The sequence below is a fragment of the Seriola dumerili genome, unplaced genomic scaffold (genome assembly GCF_002260705.1).
Source record: "Seriola dumerili isolate Sdu_G_001 unplaced genomic scaffold, Sdu_1.0 BDQW01000044.1, whole genome shotgun sequence".
Lineage (NCBI taxonomy): Eukaryota > Metazoa > Chordata > Actinopteri > Carangiformes > Carangidae > Seriola > Seriola dumerili.
The window spans coordinates 4,533,684-4,545,783 of record NW_019174299.1 but is presented as its reverse complement, the minus strand read 5'-3'; the positions used below and the strand labels follow the sequence as shown (position 1 = coordinate 4,545,783).

Here is a 12,100-nt window from a genome sequence, read left to right as displayed (position 1 = left end):
ACAATGAATGAATATGGTAAGAAAAAAAGTCTGAAGAGTGGTCAGCTTCTTTCACTGGGTTCGTTCACATGTTTTATCTCTCAAATCTCTTTTTTCTTCTAAAGTTTCATTCTAAAAATGAAATAAGAAAAAATAAGAAATGCTATTCTGATTCATGAAATGTGTGCAGGCCACTGATTTGCTTTTACTCACCTGCACAGAGTCTCATTGTGAACTAGGACTGTTCTTAAATTGATCAAGCATTCCAGGTGTACTGTTTTGCACAAACTGAGTATTCTGGTGTTTTACCATCATCACTTGTGGGTATTTTTTGGCCAAGAACAAAATGAGAACTTAAAGCAAAATGAGAGTTTTTGCTATCAGTGTATGTGTGGTAGCAAATGGTCATTCTACCTACGAACATTTAGGAAAAAATAATGTATAAAGTCAATTTATTCATTTATTTATGAAGTTGTTTTTATTTTATGTCACAAAAGTAGCACATAGGCCATTTTATTTATAATTTTAACCATGCAAGCAGCACCAGAGCATCATCTGCCTGTTCAAGATTTAAATACAGTTACTGTAACTAAATACAGTGGGTACATTCAGTGTCTTGCACCACCTGCTGGTGCAGTCAACATAACGACAAGGAGACGAGGAAAGCCAGCTACTTACGTGATGTACTTCTCCGTCTTGTTGAACTTCTTCTGCAGGTAGCGGGCCGAGGTTTTGCTGGGGATTTTGACCATAGACAGCTCTTTGTTGTAGCGGGTCATGTTGCACGGTGTCCTGCACATGCAGTTACTGCTCTCCACAGCCGACAGTTTAGCTTCACACAGGAATGGGTGATGGAGAGGAGAGGAGCGTAAAATTGGGGGGGAAAATGGAACGACGCGTGGGAGGATGGGTTGAGGATGATGTACACAAGGGAGAAATGCTCTTTTAGATAAAAAGTGAGACTTTTTTTGAGACACCCAGTTAAAAGGCAGTAAATAAATGAGCCAAACTGGCTCATAACTACCCACATAGTGTTTTTTTTCTGAGTCTCACAAAGTCACTAACAAAATATCCTGTTATAAGTGTGAGTCCTAAGTATTTTGCACTTACTTGGGTGTGAAGTTCCTGATGTGGTTATGAATATTTGGCTGAAAATGTGTTTGACTAAGGCCTTCAGCCCTGTGATAAGTCAGTCTTCCCTTTTATTTGGAGAACCTGCTGCAGTAATGCAGTAATGCAATAAAAAGGGCAGGAGGAGAATCACCTGAGCAAATCAAACAATCCACGTATTAGATTAATACGTGGATTGTTTGATGTTTGAAGCATAAGATATGAAAAAGATCAAATATGATAAGGTCAGCAGGTATTGAACTAACTGACAAATATGCATTACTTTGATATCTTTATATATTTAAAAATTTTACAGTGCTGTCAAAAATTAAATCAAAGAATTCAAAATATGTGAAGGTCATTGCAAAGTCACTATAAGCCTCTAGACACTTTAAATCTGTCTAAAAATGAAAACGTAATTAATCAATTAGTCGACTTACAAAGAATTAATCAACTACAATTTTGATAACAAATTGTTTTTTAAGTAATTTATGAAGCAAAACTGCTGACGAGTTGCTGGTTTTGGCCTCTCATGTGAGGATTTGCTGTTTTTCTCTGTTTTATATCATCATATATTTATTGGTTTTTGGACTGCTGGTCGGAAAAAAAACATTTAAAGAGGTGACTTTGACCTGGAAAGTGCATCTGAGATTTTACATTATTTTCTGACATTTTACGAACTAAATGACCATTCAGAGTTCAAAAATTCTAATTACATTTTTTATAATGTTCTTCTGCCCTTTTTCCTTTATTTTTCTCAACAAAGCTAAAACATTATGTTAAATTGTGACAATGGTTCAAGGCACTCACCACATCTAGAGTAATTACTACAATTAGCTACATTTTTGTGTGCATGTTAGTGCAGGATGTGCATCAATGCTTTTTCACTGCTTTTAAACACTAACACTTATTGCACTCAATCTAAAGTACAGGTCTGAGCCTCTGTGTGCTTAGAGTATTACACTTGCATGTCTTCTGAGAAATGCAGGAAAATGTATCCGGCATCTCTTTTCTTACTCTGACTGAAAACTGAGGTCACACACACTGTACTGACGAACAAGGGTGTGCAAATAACACACACAATTGCTCACATAGCCCCACTCATGCTGAATCTTGAGTAATGCAGATGTTTACTCTATACAAGCTCTAATGACAGTGTAAGTAAATGTCATTGACGCAGAGGAGAGGATGTGAAGCACCAAATACAAACATGGCCCCAAGCAGCATCTGCAAAACAGCCTTTACCCTGACAGAGACAGTCCTGATACAGAAATGCCATGCTCTATTCACAGCTCTGCTTTGGCAGTTTGACTCAGAGGAAAAAAAAAACACTGGATGGTTTTTGTTTTAAGCCCACAGCCTCCTACACAGTCTCCTACATCTCTCACAGTGACGGTAATATTAAGGGACACAAGCTTGTCAAACATAGCTCCATCAAAAGCTTCTCTGACATCGAGGCCGCTCACACTCCTCACAAATCACTTTCTTAAACTAAAATTTTTAAGTTCCAAACTTTAAAATCGATCTCATTTAATTTCACCAGAGATTACCAAGTCCTTTCTCACTACCAACAAACTTCTCTCTTTGGACTTAAAAATCTTCTTCACATTTTAAATCTCCCAATGGAGCCAAACTCATAGTCTCAGAATGGAAAGCAAAGGAGAAGTTAATGTTATCAGACTTATTTCTCACTTAGACAGCTCAGTGGCAAACCTGCAGATCACAGAGCATGAGGCAGCTATCCCCAACGGTGCACTAATAGCCGGCAGGGCCACATACTCACGTAATTGCAAGAGGAAATTCAATATGGCTTCTCAGTGGTCTCCTATTTTTATTCAAATGAGATGTTATTTGATATACGGGAGCAAGGACTCATGCATTCAAATGATTGATTTCTTTCTCTAATCCTCTCACCTTTGTCCACCTCCCTCACTCTTTTTCACTCTCACACATTTAAATCTAAAAGACCAAATTAGCATAATACATTTCTTCCTCTTTCGTATTTTCTAAATGTTAATGCATAGCTAGTTTTTAATACTACGTGATATAAAGTATAAATACATATCTTTCTGACAGAAGGATAACTAATGTAATCGCTTCTTTAATACAGTTTTGGCAGGTTGAATCTCTTGCTCAGCAGCTATAAGAGAAACTCGAAACGATTGTGTTTTCTGTCTGCATGTGTAATTATAAACCATCTTTGTTTCCTCAGAAGAAATCGACTAGATAAGCAAATTGTTCTCAGTCAGCAGATGCAGCTGTCTCCTATTAAGAAATATTTTCAGTGCCGTCTGCAAAACTTGAGTGACACAGTTACAGCGAGAGAAAAACCCAATCAAACTTTGCCGTGTGAAATCTCCTCTGATGGGTATAGCAAATTGGCACTGGATTTAAAACTAGAATTCATTTGCATTCAATGATCCAAGCTGAGTGAGTGTGTGTGCTGGGACTGTGAAAGCCTTACTGTTCCAGAAATGAAGCCAATTACAGGAAAGAGAGAGGTAACAAGCTGTCTGAAATAAGCACCAAAGCTTTCCACACTGCTCATGCATCATACAGGGCAACTTGTGGTTTCAAGTGCATGTTAATGACACATTGGTGAGCTATACTGAATGCTCTTATTGTGTGGAAGTGTGCATCCTTGATGCTGATTGCGTGAAAGTTTTGTTGCCCTTGGCTACATGTTTTTGTACCTTTCTGGCTTTCAAGAAATAATTTTCCTCAGGGTGGGGGAGGAGGGGGGCTGACCAGAGAGACTGGTGTGGGAGGAGAGAAAGTTTTACTGAACTGTAATTCCCACTGGCCAACAGCTGAGGTTGATAAAGGTCATACATTACTTAGTATGCTTTTAAATCAACTTGTTATTTCTGTATTATTTATGTTTTTATTGACTTTGGGCTTTTATTTCTCAAAAATGCTGATTATATTACATTCAGTATTGTTAACAGTGGGTTTACTTATTCACAGTATTGACTATAATTTTTGAATTACTATAAAATAAATTCATTTTATGCAGTGCTCTTTAGTTACAAAACTCTACCGCTGCTACCACTTAGGTTGCTAAATGGGTATAACTCTTAAAGGGTTGGTGCACCCAGAGCAAAAAACCTATTTTCTCACTTACCTCACTTAATCTATCAGACGGTTGTGGTTTTATTTGCCAAGACTTTGAGATGTTCATTTTTTATAGTTGTGCCTCCAATGCAATACAATGAAAGTGGATGAAATTTATTTTGTTGTTCATGTGAGCCTGTTTTGATCTGTGAAAAACCTTCCCAGACCTGATGCGCAAAATGAATTCTCAAAGAGAGAACCCACCTGAAAGGAAATAGACCCAGTCTGAAAATATCTGAGGATCATTACAGTTGGATTTCTAGTCGATGCTTAAGAGAGGTAAATTTAAGAGATTATTAAGAGAGTCAAATTTATATACAGTCTATGGTCAATGCAAGAGGAATTTGATTTACAGTTGAGCGCTGGATTTCCACCATGACACGCGATGGATGCATTCTATTGTGCTTTAATTATATTCCTCACAGCAACTGTGTTTACAATCTTTCATTTATTTTGTGATTCAGAGCGACAGTGGGTTGAACACATGCTCATAGTAACCTCGTCTCATTTTTGAATAAAAGACTCTCGCTGTTTTTCTCTGTGACACCGATGTGTTGTTCAATTTCGGAGGAGGTGCACGTGAGCGATGCCCTAATCTACAGGGTAATCTTGGAGATAAATCACATAGCTGCCATACCATGATGTACCCCCTTTACGCAGACGTATAAATCCAACTTTAATCTGATCCAAAATGTTTACACCCTTCATAAAACAGATTTTCCTCCTGCAGTTATTATGACACACCCTGTAATCCGAGCTCACAGTAAATCCACTTGACACGTGTAATAGAGCAAACCCAAGCTGATGAGACTGAATATAATTTGGACATTTCTTGTTCTTGTTACTCTAGACATTCATATCCTTATTAGACACTGTAAACAGTCTTTGGCATTTCTATAGAAAGATTTTTTAACATCAAATTTTTAAATGCTTTTTGTGAACCAACCCTTTTTATGTGTCACTAACACCCAATGCATACTGGGATAAGCTCCAGCCTTCCTTATGCCCCTCAACATGATATTGAAATATTCAATAGTGAGAAAACACCTCTTTATGATCTTGCTGCTTTGGAAGGCTAAACTCTTGACTTTTAACCACTTTCCCAGGAATTTAAGCTTGATAAAATCACAATGAATCTGCCTCATTTGACTTTCATGAGTCTCTCAAGTGTTTGGCTACAGCACAAGGTAAATATTGCACTGGTATTACGGCAGTTTCATAAAAAATCAAAACAAAGAAAATCAGTTTTATATCTTAAAACAGTACGACAAGCCAACATTTAATACAACTGCCAAAGTTGATATAAAATCTTGAATTTGAAGGAATGAGTCAAGCCTGTATAATTTACCTCTATGCAGGAAATATGACCCATTATCTATCTGACCATCCACCCATTAAATTGAACTCTAACAATGCAGTCCCTGTCTGCTCTGATGTTGGTTACTGACTTGATGAGGTCTACTCCCACAAGGGGAAATATTGAGATGAACCCTATTCTCTTGATGAATCAAAAAGTAAAGTAGTGACACATACACTGAAACTTGACCAGCTGTGTGCCTGCAGAGCCTACATGCTGCATTTTAAATGAAGTCCAATGACAGACAGCGCCTATCACCTGTTACCAAAGTAAAGTTTTTTTCTCACCGCAGTGCTTTGGCATTCATGATAAAATACTTGAAATAAGCTTGAAAGGGCTCTTAAATTGAGCCCTTTCAAGCTTAAAATTCTCTCTGGTGTCGATGTTGCTCATCTTTAAAGCAGATTTAGCAGTAAAGCTCTGAATCAACAGGAAAAAAAAAATGCAAATCCTTTGCTTAGGCAAATAACGATATGTAAACCAGACTACAGTAAGTATGTGTCATCTTGACTCATGCTCATGGGATTGGGTGTATATGCGGACTTACCAAGGGCAGGCTCAGCACAGTCTTTGTACTGTTCAGGCGTGCAGTACGGAGCATCACCTAGGGACAGTTTGAATGAAACACATTAGAGGAGGAAACCGGTCAGTGGCGGTGTTTAAACATTAACACTCTTGGAAGACTCTATAAACAAGTGTTAAAAGTGAGATGAATCAACAAACAATATGTGAGGCGCAGCACCAGTTTCCTGCCAGACGCATAATCCCAGGGCTAATTTAAATGCCAACACCTAATCCAGTATTGACTTGTCGTGAGGCCTCTCAATGCTGTTTAATCTCACATAAAATACTGCAACCTTGCTGAAAACTTCTGTTGATAAATGCATGGTCAATACAGCACCAAACACTGAAGTCGGACCAGCGGGGATTCTTACCGGGCATGTGCACCATCCTGCAGTTGCAGTTCTCCACAATGTAGCGCGTTTCACAGTCGATCCTACAGGCAGTTACACTGTAGGCCTCGAAAAAGCCAGACTCCAGAGCCTTCGACTCGCACTCTCCCCACGGGGGAGGCAGGTAGGTCAGCTATAGGTGTTACAGAAAGGAGGTGAGGGATTAGTGGGGCCTTGAGGAAGAAAGAGTGAAGATATTTTCTCTCATACACATTCACACCAAGTTTTCTGCAGTGTCCACAGTGACTTCTTACTACCTTTTTAATACCACATAGAAAGTAATCTAATACCTGTTTCACTGTCAAAGGAATGATGGCAAGCTCCATGTAACAATAATACTGAGTGGTTTAATAAATCAACTAACCTGAACAACCAAAAATGGACACATTAACCAATTAGAAAATAATCAATTTAAAATAATTAAAGTTTTTGCTAAAATTGACATATGCCCATTATTAGTTACTAGCAAGATTAAATAGTCTTCTGCGTGCACAATCTGCTGCTGTACAAGTTTACCTTGTATCCCAACAGCCTGCAACTATATTCAAAACAAGTTATAACTAATGGTACTGTCCACAGCCCGTACAAAACAAAATCAAGACCTTTGTCTTGTCTTTTTCAGACCTTTTAAGGGCTCATTTTGAGAGAACTGAATTCAATACTTTTTAAGACTCCTGAGGTACTACGCACACACACATAGAGACAAAATCCATGTACCAAGTTCAAAATGTGGACAGATCCTGACTGCAGCTTTCCAAAACATGTTCCCAAGTCCTTGACACTCAGCCAGTACAGAGAAGAGGAAGAGCCTCACAACAAACCAGGCGGTGCGGAAAACAATTCAACAGATAGCCAGACTCTGTCGGAAAAATCCCATAACACCCAGCAATGGGAGCACAAAAACTCCAAATGTTCACCTCCTGCTCCTGCAGCTCTGAAGACTGGAACAGCAGATGAGAGACAGGGGATACCAGGCTGAGCAGCGTGGAGGCCCATCTGCTCCACAACACAGGCTGCGCGCTCTACCCGCGCTCTCAGTATCGATCACATGCCACCCTCTGGTCCCCAGATCCCTTCACCGTCATCACAGTGCATCCCAAGTGAGGCTGCTTTGCTGCCAAAAGAGCATTTCTTTTTGGATGAAGCAAAACAGAACATCCTGCCAGGTGAAATTTGGCCACAGTTTGCTTGTTAGTACTGACAACGTTTGAAGCCCTGCCCCTCCTATCAGCTCATTGTTGTTTCTCTGCTTCGAGGGTGTTCGATGCTCAAGGTCTGTACAGTCACTTCACCAACACTTCAAACAATAAGTTCAAACACAATCCAAACAGAAATCTAGTGTGCTGAACATTTCTGCATCCAAAGACCTCAGGCCATTTTGGCTATAATGTCTCCTGTCACAATTAAGCATGCCATCCCTGATGCCAGCACAAGTGCGAGCAATGAACACTGACACCTGACGCTATTAAATTAATTAGGAACTTATGAAAGGTGCTTCTCTGCAATCCTCAACCTTTAAAATCACCTTCACAATCTCAGCTAATCTTCATCTCTGGTCTAATTAAAGTCAACTGTGGCCAATGCGAGATCTGATTATTTCTCTGTAATCAGATTGAGGTGCTCAACATCACTTTTCACTATGTTGAGACCTGCTGACCTGATTATGTCAGTCTAATAAGAGCAGAGACCTGCGCCCCACTCAGTATGTTATTAATCAGCGTTCCATTTCCCTGTTATACTGAAGCAAGGATAAGCTTTATAATTTGGTCAGCAAAGGACACTGTCAAAAAAAAGTTGGATTTGGGAACAGGGTGCATTTAATAAGGTCACGGTATTAACACTGGTTGGGTGAAATGGAGATTTTGGAGTCAAGGCTGGAGCTGAGCCTCAACATCACATCAGTGCACCCGAGCCCCACTGAGCTAAACTCAAAGACTCTGAGCTTGAATCAAGATGCAGCAACGGAATGACGGTATAATGAAGACTTTTTTTTTAATCCTTGGGAAGAATGACTCTCTCAGCTCAGGGAACACCATGCCCCTTTAGCTTCAGTCAAAAGCCCACAGAAGGGCAATTTCAATGTCTGGAGAGCTTAAATTTAAAATTGCCTGCCTATGTGTGAGGACTGATTCAGCCTTTACCATAGGCTGTGTACTTTGTGCCTTTAGCTCACTTGATTAAGCCGCTTTGATCTGGGCCCAATATTATTAGCCAAAATGAGTTCATTTAAACTCTTTGTCAAAGTCATTTTCACAGGCAGACTGATATGATATGGTATCCATTATAAAGATCCACTAATCACCAGGTTTTTTTTTTTACACACTCCACAAGGCCCCATCCCAAATCTTCGCCCTAGATACTCTACCCAGTCATCATTATCCTGATTGTTTTTGGACATATTTGAAAGTGCCCTCTGGGTTTCCACAGAAGAGGAAGAAGCTTGAAGAGACAGGTGGGAGCTTCTCACAGTAGGAGGGTTTTTCCCAGACTTCTGGTACAAAGTGCAGTTCTGCATTAATTAGCTGGAGCTAAATTTGCAGCGTCTCCCACTGTGTGAGCTTGCGGAGAGGGGTAGTGTTTTCGCAGCAGGCAGGCAGATGAGGGCCTGTCTTCACCCTGCCAGTCACAGAACAGAGCTGACAGATAAGCAGAGACAGAAACCCTGGAGGCTCATTACCCAGGAGGCCTAACCATCTCTGGATAGATCTCCTCTTCTCTTTCCTGCCAAACGCTGAGGTGACTCTCTGTGTTGAAGCACCACACGGAGCTGTGATATAGTGAGATGAGGTTTCAACTGAATTTTGCTGAAAAAAACTTCCTAAAATTCAAATCAAACTCCTTTTTTATTTGCTATTTCAGTCGCTCTGTGTCAGTACATTTGCATGCACCATTACCTAGAGAAACCAGGGAATCTCATCTGTAAGCCATGCTTTTTATTTATTTTACCTATATTAGCAATGACAAACAAGCACAACATGTGTCTTTATTTTTACAAATAGACTTAAAACTTAAACTCCAACAGGCTAATTTATGTAGTTTCAATTTTAGTCTGACTGAACTAATTCAGATTGAATTATTTCAATACGAGGGTGCATCTTTATGTGTACTGATCTGTTCTTTCATCCAAAGCTCCTGCTGTCATGGTGACATTCTCCCTTTCTGAAGCATGGTCTGCAGTCTTTGTTATATGCATGCATATCCTACTTATAAAAAGCCAATTTCATGTTTGTAGGTTAGATAAGGAAGAAACTTTAGCAGCAGGAAAGTGGGAATGTGTTTTTTGTTTATATTGAGATTTACAGACAGAAAAAGCAAATTACAGTTGGACCTGAGATCACATGCCCATTATTTTTGCTTCATGTCCCAAAACTCGGCTGTTATGGTTTTACCAGAATCAACTAAAAGCTCTAAAAAACAGACTGTGCTCTACCTTCCCAGCACCAAATGGCAGACAAACACAGTTAGCAACTAGCTGGTGGAGCATCTAGGTTCTTAAAAGCCAGGTATTATTTAGTAGACTTATATTTGCCAGGTGATCAGAAACACAACTCATTGCTCTGTATCTGCTGGACGAGTGTTTGCTGACAAATTCACATAAATCAACTTAAAATGTGATAAAATGCCAGTGCTGCGCTCTAAGCTTGCTTCTGTTGCAAGTGTCAAAAAAATGAGTTACTGCAGGTTGAAGTGCATGTAAACACTGACTGACAGCCATTGGTTACCAAAGGAAAACAAATATCATTGATATTCCAGAAACAGAGGCCATTTTAAAGATGAGACGGCAATGAATTTATCTTGACAGAAATCTGTCTTCCCAGAAAAGAGCAATCCGGTCAACTCCCACTGCTCAGACAGACAATGCATTTTCAAAAGCTTGGCTTAGAGGCAGGAAAACAGAAAGAGGTAGACAGAAAGAAAAACAAAGAAATATAGAGATGAAAAGTGACAAAGAGAGACAGAACTAATAACCTTTAGTAAAACTGACACAACAGAAAAGGAGTCACAATAAAAAGACATTCAGCTTGGGACTGTGGAAACACCCTCAGTGGTTTGTTCAACTTAAACCAAAATAATGAAAAAGAGAAGAAGTGGAAAAACAGCCTTGTGAAGTGGGAGCCTCTGGGGACAGAGAAAAGGCTATTTGCATCAAATATCTGTTATGACTGTATATATCTATGAGGCCTGCAGCATTTAATATTGGCCTTGTGTGATGGAACAATGCTTCAGTATGATTGAGTGGGCAGAGTTTGAGTGAAGCACCTCTCTACCAGCAAGGTCAAAGCCACTGACAGAGGGAGAAGTTATCATTTGTCAGTCAACAATCCCTAAGGGACCACAGAGGCCAATTGAGGGCCCAGAGGGGGCTGGGACACACATGCAGTAACAAAGTCATCCACACACACACTCACACAAATACATGGAGAAAAATCCCACCATGCCTGTTATGGTAACTTATTTATCACAGGTTTTTTTTTCTCTGAGTGATAAGCTGAACATGCGGATTAGAAAAGAAAAACAGCACAAGGAAGAGAAATGATAAAAAAAGCTATTAACTGTGTATCGGCGGAAGTCAGGGACACCTACCCTCTGCTCCTGTGTGGCTACAAAAGTCTGGAAGCCGGGGGCCACGCCGAAGCCCAGCTCATGAACAAACGGGGGCTCCGCCTGGCTGTGGATCTGCACCCGCACACCTGCCTCAAAGGCTGTATCCTCTGGAAAGGAGACAAATAGAAAGGCCCAATAAGCTGATTTATTCAGTCAATAAACAAACAGAGATGTGCAAAAAAGAAAAAAATGTAAATGTCTTTGGCTTTTTGACTAGTTCCGATAAACTGCTCAGGGAAAGAGGAGCAGGAAAAAACTCAACACAGAAAAATTTTACACTCAACAGATGCGTTTTTAACTTCAACAGAGTTAAAAACTGAGTTTCTTGCTTGAAACAACCATTTAGCAATCAATTTCAGGCTTTTGGCTCAAAGCCTCAGGCTTTTAAGACTGTCTTTGTCATAAGAGACATTCTGTCCCCCATCTGTCTTGACATTAAACACAGGTAGGGATGAAGGCTTGGTGCTGACTCCAGAGATGAAAGGACCTTTTTCCTGTCGGTCATAGCACTTGTATGCACACACATGCACAGGCAAGGACATAAAGAGCCGTAATATTTATGGGAGAAGAGAGAGCTGTCTTTGTAGAAATCGATAAGAGTTCTCTCTCCATGTCATTCAGTGGTGTGCTCCGGGACATTCAGTCAAGGCTTTCCACTGTCAGCCGACTACCCCGACACCCTGGGGCACTCTGCAGCCAAGACATCAGAGCCTTTCAGCACGGCCAGCCTTGCAAATGAACATACCACACACACACACACACACACACACACACACACACACACACACACACACACACACACACACACCAGTATCCCACTACTATGATACGTTCATCAGTCAAACATCTGCAGTGGCTGATATGGCGACAGCTTGGATGCATTCACATTAAAGAATAGATGAAGGGATCAAACATGCTTTATTTAGCTGTGTGTGGTTGCTGTGGCTTTGAAAGAACATCACTGTGAAAAAGTACAGTAAGT

General features: G+C 40.1%; 1 protein-coding gene across 2 annotated transcripts in view; it reads right to left on the bottom strand.

Annotated features, from left to right (window-relative positions):
• asic2 (acid sensing ion channel subunit 2) overlaps positions 1-12,100 on the bottom strand; it is a 368,823-nt gene that overhangs the window by 5,678 nt on the left and 351,045 nt on the right. For both annotated transcript variants that reach the window (XM_022739489.1, XM_022739488.1), the window contains exons 3-6: positions 11,098-11,225; positions 6,496-6,646; positions 6,108-6,164; positions 658-811 (exon numbers count right to left, since the gene is read on the bottom strand). In XM_022739489.1, coding sequence (XP_022595210.1) covers positions 658-811; positions 6,108-6,164; positions 6,496-6,646; positions 11,098-11,225 — 490 coding nt within the window. The remainder of the gene's footprint in view (positions 1-657; positions 812-6,107; positions 6,165-6,495; positions 6,647-11,097; positions 11,226-12,100) is intronic.